Here is a 24763-nt window from a genome sequence, read left to right as displayed (position 1 = left end):
TCTGTCTTTTGGTGACCATAACATATTGTGAACAGTCTTTATTGGTTTGAAGGTAACTAAGATATCATGAGACCTTAGCAGGTTGGCAATTCTTTGTGAAACTGTGCCAGGAAAAAGGAATGGAAATGGAATCCTGTAATGAGTTTCTTGGGTTTGTTGTTGAGAGGAGGCAGAGAAAAGAATCCTTTTTATTAATTTTTTTCGGGTAGCCATTGTTTGTTAATGTTTTGAGAATGAGATCTAATTCGTCTGTTAAAACTCTGTCATCTCTTATGATATAAACTGCTCTGTTTTTTAGCATATGTATAATGCTTAACTTTTGTGAAATATGGTGCAAAGATTGTTTTTGTTTTTTGATTAATATGTCTAAAAAAAGGTAATTTTCCTTCATTTTAGAGTTCTAAGGTGAAGTTGATTTTTTGGTGAAATGAATTAATGGAAGTTAAGAAATCATATAGTTCTGCCTCACTATGTTTCCATGTGATAAATATGTCGTCAACATATCTCCACCATACTGATGATTTTGGATCTGTATGTGACAAGATGTCTTTTTCCAACTTTTCCATAAATAAGTCTGTGCATGGAGGAGACAGAGGACTTCCTATTGCAAGGCCTGACAGTTGTTTATAGATCTTCCCATTCCACTTGAAGAATTGGAATTTAGGCAATGTCTAGAGGAAACAGATTGTCTACGAGAGTCACGACTTCATTCACTGGGACATTTGCAAATGAAGACATAACATCTAGGTTAGCAAGAATGTCTGTTCTTGATATTGAGATATTTCTTAACTTTTCAATGAAGTATGTATTTTTGATATATGTGTCTCTATTTCGAATGTGTGCTTTCAGAAGAAGACGAGTGAGATATTTGGACAGTAAATAATTTGGGGAGTTTATTCCATCCATAACTGGACAAAGAGGTATCTCAAACCATATAAACATGGAGTTAAGGGATGCAATGACTTCAGTTTCTTTTTAAGATCTGTCAGCCATGTGTCCATGTTACGTAGAAGGTTATTGGTTTCTATATAGTTTTTCCAAGTAGGGTCTGAGTCTGATTGACAGTAAGTGGATGTGTCTGAAAGTAAAACCGAGATATTTGATATATAATCTCTAGTATTTAAAATGATGATAGATTTGCCTTTGTCTGCTTTGAGGATGATTATCACTTTGTTTTTCTTTATATTAGTTAGTGCTCTTTTTTCCCAAGGGTTGATGTTCTTTTCTGGTGGTCGGGTAGATGAGAGAATGATCACAGTTTTTAACCTCATATCATTTGCAACAGGTTCAGGTAAAAAATGGAGAGCCTTCTCGACGTTGCACATAATGTCTACTTTTGGTATAAACTCCGGAGAGACTTAGGATGTTAACCTCTGCAGATGTGAAGTTGTGGTCTGAAAGGTTGAAAACAACTTTGTTGTCTGGAAGGTTGGGTCTTGAATTGCAAATCTTTTCATATAGAGTATTAAATATTTTGATATGTCTGTTCTTGCTAATAAAGAATGTCCTATTAAATGTATCATTAATCATATTGTCTAAAGGGACCATAGGTTAGCTTTTATGCTGTTAGAAATAACAGTGTAAATGAAGACATGATGAATCAACTTGGCTTATGGCAAACCTTGTGTATTGTATCCTTTCACGTAATAATGCTAAAGACATTTTCCAATATATCTGTTTAGCTTTTCTAGAATGGAAACGTTCTCTTGTAAGTAAAAATTTTGGAATTATTGTTGTTTCTGCATTTTTTTAAAAACGTGAGTTGGTTCAGAAGTTTCGCTTTCTTGCATTTAAGCTGCTCTAATTTATGTACACTTCATTTGACTTCCCCATCAAGTCTGTTCATGATGAATGTTTTTTTTTGACCACTTTATATTATAAGATGATATAAACTGGGTTTAATACAGAAATGTTAGCCTACTATCTCTGACCTAATAAACACAGTTTATATGAGCTTATAATATAAAGTGGTCAAAAAAAAACCATTCATCTTGCTAGACAATATTTTTCAGAATTATATAACACCACAAGCATTGTTGAAAACACTATTACATGGAAGCAAAAAAAAAAAAAACAGGAAGAAGAAATTATCCCAAAAATATGAAATTTCATATTTTTGGGAATTAAAATGCAAGGAGAATATGGAATTGCAATAGAAATAATTTCAGAATTAAAGCATCTATTTAATAAATGCCTAAAAAAAAAAAGAATGAAAGATATATGAAACAACTAGAATGAACAATGTCATCATGATACACTTGTTCAAAAAAGGACAATGGATGGTAGAAGGTTACAGATCTATAAGATTGCTGTCACAAGTATGTTAACTGTTTATAAAAATAAACAAAATTATCAGATTATTGGATGAAGCTCAGCCTAATGAACAAGCTGAATTCTGAAAGAGGTTTAGCAAAATCAACCATCTGCAGACATTGAATCAACTAAGTGAAAAATACAGAGATTTTACCATTCCACATAGGTTGTACAAATTATAAAAAAATCCTTTGATTCAGTTGTAAAACAAATAATCTTAGTAGCAATAAAGAAACATGGAGACAAAATTATATACAGCTATTAAAAAAATATATGAAAACAACTGCTAGTATCTTTATACATAACCAAAGCAGCCCATTCCTAATGAATAAAGGACTATGCCGAGGGGATACTATTTCACTCAAATTATTCAATGTGCCATATTAAAATATGCCCTGAGTGAACTAGATTGGAATGACAAATGGATTAATACCAATGGTAAAAAAATAAATCATTTATGATATGCTGTTAATATTATAGTAATAGCAAACAACAAAAGAGAAGTAGAAGAAATTGTGAATGAATTAAATACAGTATCAAAGGATTATATATAAACTATAAAAAAATAATATAATGACAAATACCAAAGGAAACATCTGTCAAACTGAAAAAACTCCTGTGCAGTAAACTAAAACTAGAAAATACAGCCAGACTTTTCAATCAGTGCATCATCCCAGTTATGACATATGGATCAGAGACAAGGTCAGTAACAACAAATACTGGGAAAACTGAGCACAGAATGAAGAGAGTCAGGCCGAACATCAGACTGCAAGACAAAATAAGGAATGAAGATAAAAGAAAGTGTTGGATATAGAGAAAGAGATTTTAAGATTTAAAATGGTGATGGGCACAACATACTACAAGGATGAAAAGCAATACATGGACAACAACCTATATGAAGGAAGCTGAATGCCTTGACAACTAGAGAGAACTAGTTGTCAAGGCAGAAGATGGAAAGATGATCTAGGGGGAAATGGTTGGAGATTGCTGGCATTGGAAAGCTTTCAGTAGTCAAAGATGGAAACAAATGGGAGAAACCTATAACACAAAAAATGGTTATTTAAAAAAAAAAGGCAAAGAAGAAATAATATGGTTTGGAAAGTTGGAATTTATTTATTTTTTATTTATTACATTTATAAATTATTTATAATAAATCATAATTTATTTATTTTTGATGATGTTAACAGAACCTGCTTTACTAAACCAATCTTGCTACAAATCAGAGACATTGGAAGCAGCTCAAGCTGTATAGAACACAAATTGCAAAATAACTGATGGTACAATTTTAAACAATTTTGATGCCTGCATTCAATCAACAATAACTACAGAAGATTACCATAAGAGGGGAACTTTTGCAAATTAATGCATGTCCTCATTCTTTGTCATTTCACTTTGTCTTTTGAGAACCTAGATAATGCTTATTTAAGTTTGTAAAATGTCAGCAAGCACATATTTAATTGAGTTTATTGACTTATTTTCATTCCTGTTCCATGCAATAATTCTTCCAAAAAAAAAAAAAAAAAAAACTTCAGCATGGGTGAGCATCATAACAGCTATGGAAATTTGAATGTGGAAATACAGTTGACTATATTTAGAACTTGAGGCTAGAACTGCATAAAAGGTTTCTGATAGTGTTATAATTGTCTATGTATTTTGAAATATGCAACTCATCCTAATTTCTGGAAAGTAACTTTTTATAATTTAAAGGCTTGATTTTTTTCTCAAGTTCATTTTGTGTAGAAATTCTTCCAGGAAATAAGATTATGTATGTATGTAAATAATAATGGAACATTCACAGTTTGCATATTTTTTGTGTATTATTCATTCTTCAAGCTTTTTTCTAACTAATAATAAACAAATTCAGAAATGGAAAATTAAATTATGGCTCCATTTATCTTTTAAAGTATGATATTATATTATTGATTATATTCATAAAATACTGTTATTGAGCAATCCTTTTGCGATTTACTTTAGGCTTCTTTATTATCACATATTAACCAGTTGTTGCTTAATGTAATGAAAGTGCAGCATGAGAAAAGAACTCTAAGGAAGACCATATATTACCTCCACCATCAATTTGCATATTGGAATAAAACTTTTACTTTCATTTATACACACACACACCACGATAGAAAATGTACTTAATTTTATTTTTTATGCTTATTAAACATTGTATGCTAAAAGCAAGGATTATTTATTTCAATATAATTAATCTTTAATTTTAATAAAAAAAAAGCAATTCCAAAAAAATATTGGCTTGTCACTAAATTAAGCTATTTCAATGTATGGTGCAGTTTGAAGTAGCCCATTCTCCCATCAACAGAAGATTTTATTATTATTTTATTTATTTTGGGGAGGGGGAGGAAAGGATAGTTTATTTCAAAAGATTTAATTTTTAATATGAATATAAAATTTAGTCTCACTGACCAATTCTAAATCATATTATACTGGAACAGTTTACAAAAACATGAAGCCACTTAGAAGATATTTTTTATATGATTATCCTGTGAGCTTCAGGAATATGTAACCTGCTCAGAAGTTGGTAGTGCAATGCCAAGCTTAACTTGTAGACCAAGAGTTTGACATAAAAATTATATTCTTTAGCATCTTTCACACTGTGCTAACAGTGTGAATAGAAATTATAACCATCAATTATTGACTGCAATGGCACAGAAATGTAATCACTGCTGAAAAGGTGAGGGACAAAAGAAGACAAGTAATGTAAACATTTGCCTAAATTAGTAGCTAAATTTAGATTTTTATTTGATAAGTGAAAATAACATGCTAATATGAAATAAAATTAAAGAGCTGTAATGGCAGATGAACATAACAATTCAAAGCCAAACTCATGTAAAGAATGGTCATTTCTCGCTGTCTCTTCATTTATCACTTTCAGGTGCTTTAGATGAGAAGTTCTTTGACAGAGTACAAAGTTTAGAAAAATCCTAAACAATGCTAAGAGAGTCCAAATTTGGGCAACAAAACATTTTTTTTGGGGGGGGGGGGAGATGTTTGAAATGTAAATATATACATATATATTTATGTATATATGTTTTAACATCTGAAATAACTATCATAGTCATAACCAAATATTACTATACTAACATAACTAATCACTCTATAGAAAATGTTTACATAATTTTAGTTCAAAGTTCATAATTTATAATCGTTGAAGATTCCAAATTAACCAAGTTTCACTATGTTGGAAAAAAGCAATTATTCTGTAAAGTTTTAATATGTATATAAACCACAAGAATTTTATAACAGCTATATGGATTAACTAATGACTGCAACTTTTAATTCAAAATACTGGATTTTACTAACAGCTCATTTATCACAAATGAATAAAAAATTACCACAGCAAGAGTTTTTCCAAATAAAGACAGTGACCAGCGGTACAATAGAAGCCACCATTCTGTTGGTCTCAAAAACATCTCTGCAGAGGTTCCCCCATCCCTCATTATAATGAGTAGTGACATCATTAGGTTTTATTTATTATATGTTATGCAATATTAACATTACCACACACACGATTTTTTCAAAGAGAAAAAGATGGATAGGATGAGAGCTAGTAATGCATTACTAGCATTACTGCCATTAACTAGCAACAAAAATTTAATAAAATAATGAAACCTATCCAAATGACTGATAAAATAGCACACGTTACTCTGATGTAATGATCTTTTGGTAGGTATGTCACACAACCATCAGTACAGAATTCACAAGAGATGGGATCCATATCTCCTTGGGATTCCACTTCCACCAATAAGCAAGAGTAATTGTACTGATCGAGCGTATTTCTCTCACAGCCACTAGTGATGATCATATCACCTTCATATTGTGCAGATCTTTCTACAGTAATTTTATTTATGGTTTTTTTTTTTTTTTTTTTTTCAGAAATCCTTTGATGACACCATTTCTGCTTTAACATTTCAGTTCATTATCTCATCTGATGAAAAATGCAAATTAAGAATGTCATTTCTCTGCAGTCAAGATTAGTGCCAGGTACGTTTGGAGCCTCCTAAATCAAGCCAACAAGAAGCAGATCTATCAACCTGCTCTCATTTGCCAAATGACAGCAAAACCAAAACCAATGTCCGTGGCACTTCTTTTAACTTACTGCCTATAATATTCGACAAATTTTGTATTATACCAGTACTTCTGAATCTAAAATACTCATTTTGAATATTTTTATGAAAATGATCATCAAAGTCTATATAATTAAAACATGGAAACATTTACATGTGACTTTGTGCTAAGATATGTGTATCATATTTTATTTTCATATTTCATGGCTGTAGAGATTAAACAAGAAAAATTAATCAAGCAGATATTTGATTTTAGTAGGAATTTATCTTCATTCAATTCTAATCATGATGCAAAGAATCTTCGTATATGTGCTATCCACTGGTATGTTCAGCCAGTTCTATACAAAGAGAGAGATAGGAGGGCTTCTTTTGTGGAAACCAGATAGTTTATCTTCTGCAAAACAGAACAAAGAACACATGCAATTAACAGAAAAAAAATACATTTGTGGAATGGCCTATGTAGTGGGAGAGTGATGCCTGAGCTAAATCCTAGGACTCCACAGAGGTGTTATGTAATAAAGCATGAGTGATGCCAACCACATCACTGCTGCTTTTTATATGATACAGGTGCACACTCAGATTGTTAGCATTGTTGATGATGGGGGTTGTCATTTATTTTTTAATTACCTTTGTATAATTGTGATTACAGACTGTAAATTTACTGTAAATCTGTCCAATGGCTCACCCTTCTGCAGTTCTTTGCCATATAAAAAAAATCATTTTTTCCCTATCATTCCACATTATAGAGCATGAACATGAGAGGAGCCAAGCAGCTAAACAAGCTATCAGCACTATCAATTATTTAACTGCAAATTACTAATTTGTATTTCAGGCAGATTATAAGGCTGATACCCACTAGTCTTTATACTGTATAAAATTGAAGGCAAAGTTTTAATAAATGATTTAGCAAAAAAAATAAAGTTAATATTAAGTGATAAACTAACATCTCTTGGCAGGCTTAATTAATAATTAAAGTTTACTGAACTTTTCTTTTGATTTAACAGATGATAACTATTGTGAAACCCACTAAATAATAATAATATAACAAATGTACCCTGTTAGAGAATTTACAGTTTGAAAAGATCAGCTCATATACATTGGGATCAGTTTAAATCTGTTATTACTTAACTTTCATAATTAGGCTTGATTAATCATATAAGTATATTTTGAGTCTGATATTCATAAATTTATATAAACTTAATTTGTGAAATTTTATGGTTGGAAAAATGGAGCTAAGTATTAACTTTGATGTGGTGAAAGGTAACCAATTCAACCACATTTTGAAAGACCACACATTTAACAGGAATTACTTATTAACGTTAACACAGAAAAGGAAAGTGTTAATTTACTGGTGATATGAAGAACAATCTTTCTTCTTATTCTCTCTCTCTCTCACACACACACACACACACACAATTACTGTTAAACTCCTTTAAGAATAAATTCAGACTTAAAGAATCAAACTCAAGAAGCTATACAAGCTCTTCAGAGCAGGCTTTTACAAACATTTATGTCTGAAGTTGGATTTGAATCCACAGCCCTTGCCAATTAACAAGTAATGGTTTTTACTAACTGAACTACTGAGGCAGGCTAATATTGTACAATAATGCTCTCAAAAATGTATTTTACAAAATATCAATAAAATGCATGTTTTCAAAACTAAACACCAAATAAATGACTAAAATATTCAATAATAATTCAAAATATATATATATGCTATTACATAGAGCCTGTACAAAAACATTCAGTAGGAGTACGACTTGCCATACGATAATCTGTGTACATGACATTTTTACTTATGTTGTTATCTATGACAGAGGTTACATAACATGGAGCAGATATTAACAGTAACTTAAATTACTATTAAGTAGACATAGACATCCTACTAATACAAACTTATTTTTCGTGGGTCATTTAAATTCTTCACGAGTTGGTAGGTATGATTACAGCGGCAGCACCATTGTTTTACACTGTAACAGTCCTGTTACGAAAAAATTCCTTCGCATGTTCTTAACATCTTGGATATTTAAAGAATATTACATTTCTTCTTTGGTTTAGGTTTAGAAGGCTTAATTGGTGGTCTTTCAGCTGCTTGAAACTTTCTAAAATTCAAAAAAATAAAATAAAGCAATCGCATGGATTCACTTTTTTTTTTTTTAATATGACGATTAAATTGATACTCAGTATACTGCATCTATAAGATAAGAAAAGCATTCATAAAATTTTCAGAATATGTGGGGAGGGGGTTACTAGAGCTATGGTACTGGTAAAGCTTAAAACACTTTCTATACTTCAATTTTTAAAAAACAAATTTTAAGGTTATCTGTCAACATCCCAATATTGTCAGATCTTATATTTCCGACATTATTATGTTTTCTAAGGCACTTTTTATTGTTGATCCACCCTACATCTTTGTCTTCCTCTGTTTTTTTTTTTTTTTTTTGGGGGGGGGGGGGACTTGCTGAACATGCTTTGGACACCTGCCACAGATGATATGCTGAAAAAAAGGTCACCTTACTCCACCAAAACAAATATAAATGCAAGAGACTATTCCTAGAATCTGCCTCAGACTTAAGGAGCTACCAAAACCTCAACAAGTGAGGTTACAAGTTTCAAGTAACAAGTTGCATGAAACTGCCTCAACTCTTCCCAGAGTTGAGGCAGTTTCATTTCAACTCTATCCAAACAAACCAAAAATACCTATTCTAGTCCACCAGGGAGCACTATTTAGGACTTTAAATTAGTCTTTCATTGCTATGCTTCAGCCTTAAATATCCATTGTAGTGTCTGTGTGCACATATTAGCTTGTACATTGTTCCCTGATGGTGGCAATTTGACTATATCAAAATATCAGAAATATTAAATTTATTCTACTTAATATTTAGTGTACATTATAATAATCTCCTTTAAAAATATTGATATAAACAGCCAACAATAGCTGTTTATACCAATAGCCTTACCACCAAGCAACAGCTGGCTGCAAGTTTCTTGCTAAAAAATCAACTTTGGTGCGATTTTTGGTAGTTTCAAAAATTAAAAATTGCCATCCACTGATATCCAATGCCCTATGGTGAGAGTAATAATAATCATTCCAAAAGACAAGTTCCAGAAAGATTTTGAATAATGGAAGCATCATCTAACTAAACTGCAATGCCACACAAGGAGATTACTTCAAAGATAGTAGCTACAGGTAAGCAAATATAGTTTTTGCATGTTCATTCCAGGAATTTAATTGTAACACATATATATACTTTTATTTGTATATTATATTTTTATTTTCAGATACTGAGTGAATTACTTTAAAACTAAGATTGTTGCATTGAACTTTAATGTGCATCTTCTCCTTACCATTTCCTAAAAATAAATAAACAGCTATAAATAAATTAACAACCAGGGCAATACAATAGCCAAAATTTAAAGGACAGCACAAAAATGTGGTTAACACAGCATGAACTACAAAAAAGGATTGAACTTTATACCCCATATTATGACATTATGTTTGTTATTATTTTCCATAATGATGTGGTCCAAAATATTTTATTTAAAAAACATTTGGGGTGCCAGTGTAGTCCTGTGGTAATGGTGTTTACTTCCATAGTGCTAGGCTGCTAGAAAGACTGTTACAGTTTTTTTTTTTTTAATATTTACTGACTAATCTTTGGCCAATTTCTCAGGTACCTAGTTTTTGGAATGGGCAAGTACGAAACTCTCATAATCGTAGATTTTTAACTAGGACTCTCAAAAAAAAAAAAAAAAAAAAAAAAAAAAAAAAACTCGACAGCCATTATAGACAATAATAGACATCAGAAAGTGGTATATAGGGCTGCTGCTGCTAAATTTGTATATTAATGATACTGAGAATGATTTGAGACGGAATATCCAGTTGTTTACTGCTGATGATTGTAAAACTGGGACAAGGAACAGCTAATAAAAGGAAGATGGAGATCCTGTAGGTTATGTATTTCATAGATTTCCACCAGTTATTACAACCACATTGTAAGAAACTGGTGGAAAGAGTTCAGTTCAGAGGGCATATCACAAAAAAAAATAGCTCAAAAAATTACTTGGATATTAAGAAATACACTAATAAGCAAAGATGAGGAAACTATTATTCTTCTTTGCAAGGCTTCATATGACCCAATTTGGACTATTGTATCTAAATTTGGTCAGTTGGGTTTCTTGTGGATGCAGAAGTGGTGGAGAGGATTCAGAGACAAGTGTCAAAATTCTGACTAGTTTGTGAAGTTCCCCAATTTTTGGGTTACAAAGTACAGATGATAACTGATAGGCAGAAAAGATGGGATATGATTAAACTAAATTATAAGTTAGATTTATAGTGTAGATACTAAAGAAATATTTCAATACATAACTGGATTTTACATACTGAAATAACAAATGTCACCTCTAAAGTCATGTAAATACGTAATTAACAATGGACTTAAGGAACTAGATATTTTTTATTTGGAGAGCAGCAAATGAGATGACAAAAGTGATCAAGCATTCTATGACAGGATAAGGAGTTTATGGAGAGGTATGATATGCACTCTGTAAATAATGGCTAGTGTGGACCAGCCATGATAAGTCTCTGCCTGTGTAATAATAATAGAGAGCATGTTAGAACTGTCATCTTTATAGTGCCCCAGTTTACTACATAGTCTACGTAGACCATAGGTGAAAAAGAAGAATAATGAAGTATGTCTATGTAGGCTTAGAACATCAGTATTACATAACATACTAGAAGTCAGACAAAATGTGCTCTTACCACCATGCTATTTCTTCCAAACTTCACCAAAAATGTTTTTTTTTAAGTGGATCTTGTGTGTCTTCACATATTCTTTTACATAATCTTTCTACTAGCAGTCATTCTTATTTAAGTTTGATTCACCAAACCTAAATAAGAATGATTGCCTCAAACTATTATGTTTTAGAAACTAATTTTATTAACACATTCATTGCCAAGCTGAAAATTGGAATTTCATGTGGTGGCCAAATTTTTTTTACTTGATAGCGACGTCCACACGATAACGCGCGATCGGCTGTTTGGTGAGAACTCGCATCACGGGATATCGCGTGATTGGCAATGAACGTCTTAAATAACTACATATCTGCTGCTGGACATATATTATGTAGTACTTACAGGGTACTTAAGGTGGTTAGTCTTATTCCTGTTGCTAAACAAAAGGCTCCCCCAAATTCATACCTACTTTTCTACGAGGGTGGTCTGAAAAGTTCTTGGCCTCGACCACAGATGATGGCACTATCAGCAAGAATTTTTTTTTTTTCTAAGTTGATACATCTGTCATAAACATCCATGTGAAATTGCAAGTCATTCTATCAAGTAGCTTGTTTTATACAGCTGTCTGAAGCAAAGTGTGCATCCCTTGAAATGGATAAAATTGAGTATCGTGTGGTTATAAAATTCTTTGTAAAACAAGGTTTAACGCCAAAAGAAATTCATTCGAAGTTCATAAATGTTTATGAGAACTCTTTCCTTCATTATCAACAATTATGAAATGGGCTGCCGAGTTTGTCCAAATACCATATTGTGTGCACAATATGGTATCGGATGACCGGTGAGTCAAAGTGCATGAAATTGCTGAGACTATAGGCATTTCAAAAGAATGTGTAGAATATATTTTGCACGAAGAATTGCAAATGAAAAAGCTTTGCGTAAGATGGATGCTGCGATTGCTCACAGCAGATCAAAAATGCACTTGCATGGAAATCTCTGAACAGTGCTTGGAGCATTTTAACAAGAATAAAAATCATTCTGTGTGTCTATTTATTACTATGGTTGAGACTTGGATTCCCCATTACACATCAGAATCCAAACAGCAATCAAAAGAGTGGACAGAAGTCAGTTGTTCAGCACCAAAGAAGACAAAGTCGGTTTCATCAGCAGGAAAGGTCACGGCATCGGTGTTTTGAGATGCTAAAGGCATTTTGTTTATTAATTATCTTGAAAAGGGTAAAACAATAACCAGGGAATATTATTCCAATCTTTTAACTAGATGAAAAAATTTGTGATAAAAGACCCGGTTTGCAGAAGAAAAAAATGATCTTTCATCAGGACAATGCACCTGCCCACAAAGGTGTTTTGGCAATGGGAAAATTAAGGGATTTGCACTATGAATTGTTGGAACATCCACATTATTCCCCAGATTTGGCTCCCTCTGACTTCTATCTCTTCCCAAAACTAAAGCTCTTCCTAGAATAAATGTATTAGTCTTAAGGGAGATTATGTTGAAAAATAAAAATAATTTTGAAATTATAAATTCGTTTTTTCATTGTTAGGCTGAGAACTTTTCAGACCACCCTCTTAAGTTAAACGTTTCCCACTGAGCACTATAATGATGTGACTAGCATCACTGAGATGGAGAATCCTTAACTAGAGAATGCAACAGTAAAATATGGATACTCCACAGATGTCATTATATAACAAATATATCATTCTTGTCCATTTTTGATTACTTCTTGCAGCACTGTATCTTTCAATGGCTATTAAAGTGTTGTTCATCCTGATTTGAGCTATAATCCAAATCTTTTGCTTTGCATATTGTAGGGTGAGTGGGCAGAGATCTCTTCATTTTTTTCTATTCACCTTGTCAGTCATTTTGAAAGTTCAAGTCCATGTTTGCTTCCACATATCATAGGTAAGCAGCTATCGAATATTTAAAGCACGTTAGAAGTTAGAACATCCCCTTTAAGTGTTGCATTGTTGTTTTCAAAAGGTTGCCCAACCAAGTTGAATTTTTCATATAAATCTACCTTCACGGCCTACCTCGAAACTGTTTTTTTTTGTTTGCATTTTTTTTTTGTATTTAATCCTTTCTTTTTATCTTCTATATTAAACTCATTGATCATTTCTTGAAGTTCTGCTGCTGCATTGTTTAAAAGAACAATGTCATCAGCAAATCACAAGTGATTTGCAATTTTTAAAAATATATTTTGCAATTATTCTGTTCTACTTGATTATAACAATTTGTTTTAATGTGCACCTGAAGAGATCATGAAACATGTTTGAAAATTTTTGCAGTCAGTAAATAATATTTACTTTTTTTTAGGCGATTCCTATCCACAAAAGGTTATAATTCTATAATACATTACTACACTTGAATGGGCTCAGTGTTTTATTATTTTATATTTTTTAAATAAATATATATATTTTTAAATAGTCTGGAAATCCTGCTCTAGAGACCAAACGTGGAACTTTTTTTCAAGCTGTATCAGGCCTCAATAAATGAGACGGTGGTCTCACAGCAGGCAATGAAATTCATCTCTCAACCAAAGACATTCATAAACATCCATGTCTGCAACAGGATTCAAATCGTAGTCTGTTGGATGAAGGGTTAACGGACAATTCATCACGGGAAAATTCATCACAGGGAAAACTCATCGATAGGGAAATTTATCACGGGAAAAATCACAGAAAAAATTCGCTGAAAGTGTTATTTGCTAGAAAATTGAAGTCAGTTTGGTTTAACACGTTATGTATAGGTGTGTGATATTTGACAGTAAATTGTATCTGAGAGATACCACAAACTCCGATGTCAGTATAGTATTGGTTTAGTTTTTTTTATTTACCAAAAATCAATTAATTGAAAATGGCTGGAAAAACATATCTGCAGGATAATTCATCAAATGTTGAAGAGATTCAGAGAACGTTACTTGAGTCCGATGATAAGAATGATAGTCGAATGCGAAAGTGATATTTGATAGTAAATTGTATATGAGAGATACCGCGAACTCCGATGTCAGTAAAGTATTGGTTTAGTTGTTTTTTTTTTATTTGTTTCTTTTTTTCAATGATTTCTAGAGTGTAACTGAAAATAAATCAATCAATCACGTATTATATTTGTAGTGTTTTTTTTTTTTTTTTTAAGTTTTATCGCATTTCAGCACATACTAATAATGAATGTATCTCTCAGATACATGCAACCTAAGCTGCAATTTTTACAACCACATCCTCCAGAGGGTTAACCTCCCAGCTGGCCAGGAGGCATATGTCCAGCAAATCCTGGATACGAGTCAAACCACCTGGTGAAAAAACATGGATATCAAGTGCATTTGCCTGTCATATCTATTAGAAGGTGTGATAATCCTTCACGATGACGAGAATACTTAACCAGATTACCTCGCGTATGTAACTACGGTCAGTTACCTATTGCCAGAAATGCAGTTGCTTGCTGTTTGCTCGGTAACTGGAATCTAAATTATATTACCTACAAGTTACATTTATTTTTGCTACTTGTTTTATCGTATAATCATAGTTTTTAATGCCAGTGCAAATAAGAGATCCTTTCATATTTCTTCACTTAAGATCGTATCACTCTGGGAACAATGCCACTGTTTTTTTTTTGCTAATTATCTTAGTCGCCAATGCATTTTATTTTCCCAGAACTTGATTCAAGATGATTATTTTTGTCAAACAATTATTTTATAAATTCATAAAAATCCGAATCTTAAAACAAATACAGCCTCCATCTGTTACAAATTGTTTTCTTTATTTTTTATTCATAATCTTAGAAAATTAGTTCACAGACTGCGTGAAGGTTCGCTCTTTTTATGATATTACCTTACAGATAATCATACGTAAATCTTGAATCATATCACATAATGTATAATATCCCCAGGGGCTCCTGTCTTGGGGAGTATATGGTTAGCGGCCATGGGGTCCCAAATTGAACCTGACATTGCTTCCACTTACTTGCGTCAGGTTCCTTCTATATTCTTTCCTATATGGCCTCACTTGGCTGACTCTTGCTTACTTCGACCCCAAGGGTGTCTCTCCTTTTCCCAACTTCTACTCTAGCTGGTAGAGGGCAGCAGCTCTACTAGTACTTGCTGGAGCACTGCAGTGGAGAAGGCAACGGGAAACCACTCCACTAACATTCCTAGAAAATTTTAGTAGCAACGAATAGAACTTAAGGGGGCAGCTACCAGCCCGGCAAACCAAGGTGGTGTCTCTTGGCACAGAGGAAAAGAAGGTGCACATTGGAATGGATACAATATCGGGAAATAAGGAGGCTTCAAGGGCTGATGTTCCTCCCGATCAAACCTCTAAAAGTGACTTAAAACAAGTTATAAATAAACTGAAAATGAAAGATCATCAGAGAATCAAAGTTGCAACATGGAATGTGAGAACAATGAACAGATGTGGAAAATTAGAAAATCTCAAACAAGAAATGGACAAAGGAAAAATTGATATCATAGGGCTCTGTGAACTCAGATGGGAAGGAATAGGTGATTTTTATAGTGACGAAGTAAGATAATTTACTCAGGCAGAGATAAAAAGGAAAAAGTAGTTGCACTTGTTTTTAATAAAAGAACAGCAAAGAGCATCATTAGCATAAAATGTCTGAATGACAGGATCACAGTGGTAAAATTGAAGACTGAACCGGTGGACATAACAATAATGCAGGCACATATGCCAACAAGTGACCATTCAGATGAGGAAATAGAGGAAATGTACGAACAATTACAAGAACTAATTAAGGAAGAAAAAAGAAAAGACTATATGATTATAATGGGAGACTCCCATCCTCTTCTTCTCCCACAACTGGAGTTGTGGGAGAAGAAGAGGATGGGAGTGTAGTAGGAAGATATGGACTAGGTAAAAGAAATGAGAGAGGGGAAAGTTTAGTGGAATTCTGTAAAGAAAGAAAGCTAATAATTATGAATACTTGGTTTAAAAAATCTAAGGGAAGACTATACACATGGAAAAAAAAACCAGGAGATACGGAAAGTATCAAATTGATTACATTACAGTATAGCAAAGATACAAGAATAGTGTAAAAAATGCATGCACATATCCTGGAGCTGATATTTACTCTGACCACAACTACTATTCATAGAAATAAATGTGAAACTAAAGAAAATAAAAGTAGCTATGAAAAGGGAAAAAATGGAACTTAGAGAAATTAAAAAATAGCAAGGAATTTGAAATAGATTGGAGAAAGAATTAGAGGAAACAAGTTTTGTCAAAACTGAAGATCCAGAAAAGAAATGGGAACAAGTTAAAGAGAAAATAAAGAAGACTGCAGAAGAAGAAATTGGATATGTAAGAGCTAAAAGAATAAAAAAAAACCTTGGATAACTAATGAGATGATTTCTCTAATGGAAGAAAGAAGAAAATGGAAAAATAAAGACACTCCAGAAGGGAAAATACAATATAGAACCCTGAATGACAAATCGAGAAGGGAAGCAGAAAGAAGTAGAGAAGATTGGCTTAAAAAACAATGTGAAGAAATGGAATATTATGAGAGAATGAGAAGGTATGACCTTTTGTATGAAAAAGCAAGAAGCATGAATCACAAGAGAAATGGAATTCGAGCTAGAGGTATAGGAAATAAGAATGGAGAAATCGTAACTGAAGAAGATAAAATCCTAATGAGATGGAAGGAATACATTGAAGATCTATATGACAAGGAAAATAGACCAAATGAGTTGCCATTAGAAGATATAAAGAAGGTAAATGAAGATGATCTAGGCCCAGAGATTCAGAAGTAGAAATAGCCATTAAAGTGGAAAGTGTGGAAAGGAAGAAGGAACAGATGAAATACCTGCAGAATTCCTGAAACAACTTCAGAAGAAAGGAACTGAAGAAATAACCAAAATAATAAATATAATTTATAACAAAGGAGAACTACCAAAAGATTTTATGACCTTAATATTTATACCTATACCAAAGAAAAGTAATGCAGTGAACTGCAAGGATTTTAGAACAATAAGCCTCATTTCCCATACATCAAATATACTTATGAGAATCTTAACACGAAAATTTGCATCTAAAGTAGAAGAATTTCTTGGAGAAGATCAGTTTGGTTTCAGGAAGGGTACGGGAACAAGAGATGCAATTGGACTTAATAGTAAGTGAAAGAAGTCTGGAAGTGAATAAAGAAGTTAATTACTTAAATAAAAGAGCCAATAGGCTTCACTTCGGCAATGTAACATTATTTAAATGAAGGGGATATTAAATCCCACATTATTTCAAAGCCAAATAAGAAACTCAAAGATCGAAATCAAAGAGTTTCATGCTGAACATAGTAAACTATAAAAATTTCGGCAGATTGTAGCATAAGCTAAAGCAGACAGTCCAACACTTTACCCACCTTGCAACGAGTTGCAAGGTAGGTAAAGTTCTGATCACTATTCTTAGTACAGGGTGTCCCAAAATTCACGCAAGAAGTAATTTTGATAGAAAACACAGGTTTTTAATTAAAAATTGTAATTTCTTATTGATTCATAAAGTATACAGTATAGGGTTATGCATGGAATAGCATATCGGGTAAATGGCCTCCACGGCTTTGCTGGCACATACGCACTCTTTTGTCGAAATTTTCCATGACCGTTTTGCATAAATGTGGCTGAATTTTGTTGATACAGCGCTCAATTTCCTCCTTCAAGGCGTGGGTGGTAGTGGGCTTGTTGGCATAAACCTTAGACTTCAAAAAACCCCAAAGTAAAAAGTCCAACGCCGTTAAGTCACATGATCTGGGCGACCACTTCTGATCACCAAAACGGGAAATTACACGACCAGGAAATGACTCATGCAGTAATTGAATTATTTCTCGGGCTGTATGGCATGTGGCACCATCTTGTTGAAACCACGTCGTCCACATCCATATCTTGCAATTTAGGCACAAAACATTTGATTATCATGTCGCGATAGCGAGCACCATTAACTGTTATTGCCTTACCAGCCGATTTTCGAAGAAGAATGGACCGATGATGCCTCCAGCCCAAAATCCGCACCAAACAGTGACACGTTGTGAATGCATTTGTTTCTCAACAATCCCAGCCCAAAATCCGCACCAAACAGTGACACGTTGTGAATGCATTTGTTTCTCAACAATCACTCGTGGATTTTCTGAACCCCAAATGCAACAATTTTGTCGATTAACGAAGCCATCAAGATGAAAATGAGCCTCATCGCTGGAGATGATTTTGTTCGAAAAATAAGCATCCACTTGTTGTTGTTCCATAATCCATTCAACGAACTCTCTTTGCTGTGTGTGGTCATTTTTAATAACCCTGAACTGTCAGCTGTCACACTGTCTATTTTTTCTCGTTGGCAATACTTTACCGCACAATTGGCGCTAAATTTAAATCTTGCGTGAATTTTGGGACACCCTGTATTACCCATAATGTAAAACACATCTATGATGTGTTATGTATGAGATGTATGATGTGTTAGTATTAGCCATAATGTAAAACACATCCCTAGGGGATGTGTTCTACATTATGGGTAATACTAAGAATAGTGATCAGAACTTGACCCACCTTTGCAATGAGTTACCCTAGTGTTGGACCATGTGCTTTAGCTTATGGTACAATCCGCCGAAATTTTTATAGTTTACTATATTCGGCATGAAACTCTTTGATTCAGATCTTTGAGTTTTTTATTCGGCTTTGAAATAATATGGGATTTAATATCCCTTCATTTAAATAATGTTACATTGCTGAAGTGAAGCCTATTGGCTCTTTTATTTAAGTAATTTATGGGTGCACCTTTTTTGACAACTCGTATAGCAAAGTATATAAGTTCTTTTCGCTATAAACTCAGTATTACCTGGTCTACCTACTCACTGATGAGACCTCAATAAGGGTCGAAACCGGTCTGGGTAGTGACCTTCCACCATAATGTATAACATCATACATCTCCTAGGGCAGTGGTGTTCAACCTTTTTTACTACAAGAGCTACTTTTCTATAAAAAGTTATTCGCCGATCTACTCTCATATATATAAGTTATTTGGTGATCTACTCTCTTATATAGATCACATTCCCTTAACCTGATATCTGATTACGCACAAATAAACAACTAAAAAAATACACAACTAAAAACTTTGTGTATTTAAAAATTTATTTATCACTTTTAATTATTTTAATACAACAAAATATTTTATTTTAATACAAGAAAAAAAAAAAAAATATATTGGAATAAAATATTTCTCTATTTTGGAAAACCAAAGTTAGAAAAAACAACAGATTGATTACAAACTCACAAGTTACAGGAAATGAAAAAATTATGTGAAATTTGGCATTGTTTGGACCTCGCAATATTTTCATAGTCAAGTTGATATGAAGAAGTGGCCAATCGCAGACAATCATCCAAACGATCATTTGTAATTTGGTTTCTTAATTGATTTTTTATGACAGTCATATTTGAAAAAGCGTATTCTGACAAGTATGTCGATCTGAAACACGACAGAATTTTTCACACAATATCAGTTAATATTGGAAATTTTTCATATGCATACTTCCAAATGACTTCATTGTTTATTGATTTTAAATATAAACTATTCTGAATGTTTATTATCTCAAGTTCTACTTCAGCTTGGTTTATATCAAACAGCCCACTAATTTTATTTGAAATTTCTGTGATGTTCAAGTTTTCTTGAAATGGATTATTGATAAAAGATACAATCATTTCAGTTTTATTAAAATCTTTAAATCATAGCGAAGCATTTCTTGATTTTGTTAAAAATTTTTTAATAAATATGGGAGATGTCTAAATTCGCAGTCATTTATATTTTTCTTTAATAAAAGTAAGTATTGTTGGAAAATTTTTATTGAACTTAACATGTCAATTAAATTTTAATCTCTACCTTGCAACTCTAAATTTAAATTGCTTAATTTCGTACAGAAATCTACTAAAAATGATAAGTGTAACAACCCATCTTTTATCACTCAATTGTGGATAAATATCTCCTTTTTCATCAAAAAAATGTTTATATCGTTAATTAATACAAGAAATCTTTTTAAAAATTGACTTCTGCTGAGCCAGTGAACATTATTGTACAACAGAAGTTCCCTATCATCATCATCTGCCTGTAATTTAAATAACCGCCATTGAAGGGCTTTTCCTCGAACAGAATTCACAATTTTAAATGTAATATACAAAACATCTTTCATGTTTAATCTTTTACTACACAGTACTTGTTAGTGAATAATACAGTGTTACGTTAAAAAATCTGGATATTTGTCATCGTTTTTACATAAGGAAGTCTGATTTATTACCTATCATTGCAGGAGCACCATCATTAGTAATAGACACAAGTTTAAAAAGGTAAGTTTGTGTTGTTTTACAAATTCATCAAATGCCAAAAAATGTCTTCTCCCCTAGTCCTTCCCAATAATGGTATAATTTTCAAAAGTTCTTTACTTGAATAATCGTGAAATACCATTAACTGAGCAATATCAGTGAAGTCGTTTGATTCATTTGATTCATCAAATTGTAATGAAAACGGAACACACTGGTGAATGTCTGACATTAACCTGGCCTGGAAACTTTTCTCCAGCAATTGGAACTCTTCCTTTCGGCAATTTGAAACCTTGTCTGCGGCCTAGAAGTAGTCTCTCTCTCTAGTGACGTCTCGAGCCAAGAAGCTCCTTTCTGGAAGCAGGAAACTCCTCTCTCAAGCAACATGGATCCGGACAGTCTCTCTGACGGCAACTCTGGACCAGAAGGCCTCCTCTCTGACAACAATTCTGGAACCGGGACCCTTGAGACCTTGCATGAAATTTGGCAACTCCCAAAGAATCGGTATGAGTCATCTTATGTTTCAAGTTCGGCACGCCTTTTGTTCTCCTCTGTTTTCTTTTGATTGTAAGTTGCCGGCCATCAGAAAGTTGTTTGAACTCTTTCTGACTGACTTCGGAGATGTTTACACTTAGAGCCTGCAAGCCTTTCTCATACATACAAGTTTTAATAACGATCTTTCTAATGACACCATGTACAGCTTCAGCGACAAAAACAGCCTTTGTTTTTAACACACTAACATATTCTTATTAAAGCAGTATATACAGTTAGTTTCAAAAGAGTTATTTACAAAAACATCTAATACAAACTATACCGAGACAAATAAAGTTTATTTTTTTACAATCTTCACATGGGCTTTAGCCTAAGTAAAAAATCGATGTAATGTGCTTTGGAATATTTAATATTTAAACTACAATCGAGTTTTTATCTTTGCTTATAATCGTATTCACTCGGCTCACTGTTTGACTTCCACTGATCCAAATTAATTCATTTACCCGGACTTATAAGAAAATTACTGATTTGACAATTTTAACGAAAAATAAATAAACAATAGCAATACATTTAAAGCGAATTAAAAATAATACAAAATAATGATAAATAAAATATTGTTTTCAGTTTTAATTAAATTTATAAGTAAGGAGGAATAACACAGGAGATCGACGAAAAATCGCTCCTCGATCAATGGGTTGAACACCCCAGTCCTAGGGCAGTGGTGGCGAACCTATGGCACGCATGCCAGAGGTGGTATGCCCGAGAATTTTGCTGGCACGTCAACGATTTACATATGATATCCTTTTATACGCTTATAAATTATTCCACTTTTTTTTTTAAATTGTTACAATACATACAAGTTAAATTTTGTTTTACAAGAGAGAGATCAGCTATGAAGACATGAATTTGATTGGTGCAGTATTAACAAAAGATCATACGACCCAAAGACAAATGGAACCAACAATTTCTGAGTCGAAATGCTAATTCTCTTCAACCGAATTCCATAACATCTGCAACTGTCATAACAACATTCATTATATATTTCTTAGTTTTAAGACATTCACGATGGGATGTCGTTTATCGTTCCAACAGACTTCTCATTACCGGCGGGCTCAACTCACACAAAGTTTCAACCCTTGGTTGATTTTTATTGCTGCTTATTTGCGTTTGAGCTGGAAGGGGAACTCACACAAGCATTATATGACGTTTCAATTCGTGGTAGAATTTTATTTGAAGTTAGCCTTTGTGATCTCTCATAATGACAAAGAATTTCAAATGCAATCAAACAAACATTTATTTCATGTAATTGAAAAATTGGACAATAGTTTTAGTTAGATACTGTGTTTCCGGTGCAACATATGGTTTTGCTTGCCTATACAGGGTAGTTTCCGTGAGAGGAGTACATGATTCATTAGTTAGTGCTGTTTTTATTCCAGCTGTCTCTAATTGCACTATTTGTTGAGAAATATATTACACAGACTGCAAAAGCCTCTGTACCTTATTCAGGAATACAATAAAACTATTTTTTTTATTGCATCTACACCATATAATGGCTGTTGGGGAGGACGTGTTGTTTTTTGTGTGTGAGGTATACATGTAAAACCTTTTATATGCAAAAATTAAAATCACTCCCCTTAGATTGAATTGAATCATTGGCAAGACCTTCGCTGGTGAAACTTATCTGGAAATCGGAATCACTTCTCTTCCTTGATATGATTGACCATTTTCTGAAAGCATATCCTTGATTAAAGGACAAGTAAATGGACACTTAGCTCAGTTTCTTCCTCAATGATGTAATTTTATGTACTATATTATTCTATGAGAATTTTCATAATGGCTACAGGAGTAAAAGTTGTAACTGTATTAAAGCCATATCTGACAGACTTTTATCTTTTAATCACGATTCTGTTTTTTGTTTTCTAGAATTTCCTTTAATTTGTCGACAAGTTGACATCCTTCTTTTTTCCCCTGCTCCGATGACTTCTATGGTGAGTTACAATGCATAAATATTTTTCTCACTAGTTTTCAAACCAACATCATTAAAATCAATTTAATACAATAACCAATTTTATACTGAATTGGTGATTTTTGGTGATCAGAATGGGATACGTCAATGAAACTTACCAGAAATTAATTTAATGATGTTGGCCTGAGAAAACTGCAATATTATAGCATTAGTCCTGTGATTGATAACCAATTTAAATGCATACTTTAAGTTAAGGGGATAATAAATCCCTCATTATTTTAAAGCCGGATACGAAACTCTGAGATCGAAATCTAAAATAAAATAAAAACAATGAGAGATTTATTATCCCCTTAACTTAATTTACGCTGCCGAAAAAATTGCCTCTTGGCTCTTTATCGTTAAATGCGTACTTTTATATTTGTCAACATGCTACACCGTATACATTAAATGTATTAACTCTTTATGATTATGCCATAATTAATTATTAATACTTATTTATTAAAATAAATAGACAAAAGGCTTCAACATCGGCGGTACAAAATTATATAAATGAAGTGGATATTAAATCCAACACTATTTCAAAGCCGACTACAGAAACTATAGACGTTTCACACGAAATTTGACCAGAGATCTTACGGGAATACACTCGCAGCCATACTACAAGTTGCCCTAGCCACTAGAGCAACTGGTAGTATGGCGGAGAGTGTATTCCCGTAAGTTCGCTGGTCAAATTTCCCACGAAAATTCTATAGTTACTGTAGTCGGCTTTGAAATAATGTTGGATTTAATATCCACTTAATTTATATAATATTAATACTTATGTTAGTTTAATGTATGAACTTTACAAAAATGGGAACGGTATTTATGAGCAAGTTTATTGGGACTGAGCCCTCTAATACAGTAAGAATAAATAAAAATACAGTCTCATAGAAAAAGAATTGCGAACAACTGATCCTTGATTCCCTGACTTTACCCTTAGAAAAGGGAAAAGTCAGGGAATCGCACGTGCGTTCATTATGCATTTCGCACCACGCATCCACCAGTAGGCAGAAATAAGCAGCAACAAGTGCATTATTGTTGCGAATCTGCACTGTTTTGTTTTTGCTACTACAAAAGGAATAGATATTTGCAATGCAGTTGTATATGCACTTGCTGAAAGAGATATAGATCCCTCCAAAATTGTATCAGTAACTACTGATGGTGCTCTCAGTATGACTGGAGAGGAAAATGGGTTCGTCAATTTATTTACCAAACGCATTGGACATTCAGTTCTGGGTTTTCATTGTATTATACATCAGCAGGTTTTATGCGCAAAGACTAGTTTCAAGTCACTGGAAGATATTATGAGCATTGTAACAAAATTGGTCAATTTTATATCAGCACATGCTTTAAATAAATGAAAATTTATAGAATTATTAAGTGAGGTAAACTCTGAGTACAACGGTTTACTTATGTACAACAACGTCCGATGGTTAAGTCGTGGGAAAGTTCTTCAAAGATTTGTAGAGTGTTTAGATGAAGTCAGACTTTTTTTTACATAATGAGAAAAATCATTGAATAATATAATCAAATTAATCAACGTCGAATTGCTTTCGAAATTAATGCTTTTTACTGATTTGTGTTTACATTTAAATGAATTAAATGTTAAACTGCAAGGTGTTAACAAGACAATTATTGTCATGTTTGATTTAATCAAAGCATTCGAAGCTAAATTACCAATTTTTAATTGTGACATTATTTCCAATACCTTCCGATATTTTCCAAATACAAAAAAAATTCTTTGCAGATCTAGAATCCCATGAAAAAACAGATCAAGTTGACAAAACAGTTTTCTACAGTTATTCAGTCGATAACCAATAAA

The 24763-nt window shown here is 32.9% G+C and overlaps 1 protein-coding gene across 1 annotated transcript in view; it reads right to left on the bottom strand.

The window, feature by feature from the left end:
• Positions 1–8092: 8092 nt before the first annotated feature.
• Positions 8093–24763, bottom strand: part of Ras64B (ras-like protein 2) — a 150300-nt gene continuing 133629 nt past the window's right edge. The window contains exon 6 of the mRNA XM_090412747.1: positions 8093–8503. Within this exon, the coding sequence (XP_090268873.1) occupies positions 8428–8503 (76 nt within the window). The 3' untranslated portion in view covers positions 8093–8427. The remainder of the gene's footprint in view (positions 8504–24763) is intronic.

This window comes from Typopeltis vanoorti, chromosome 23 (assembly GCF_054136105.1).
Source record: "Typopeltis vanoorti isolate ZY-2024b chromosome 23, IOZ_Tvanoo_1.0, whole genome shotgun sequence".
Taxonomy (NCBI): Eukaryota; Metazoa; Arthropoda; class Arachnida; order Uropygi; family Thelyphonidae; genus Typopeltis; species Typopeltis vanoorti.
Note: the sequence above shows the minus strand (reverse complement) of the source record. Positions and strands in the feature narration are given on the sequence as shown.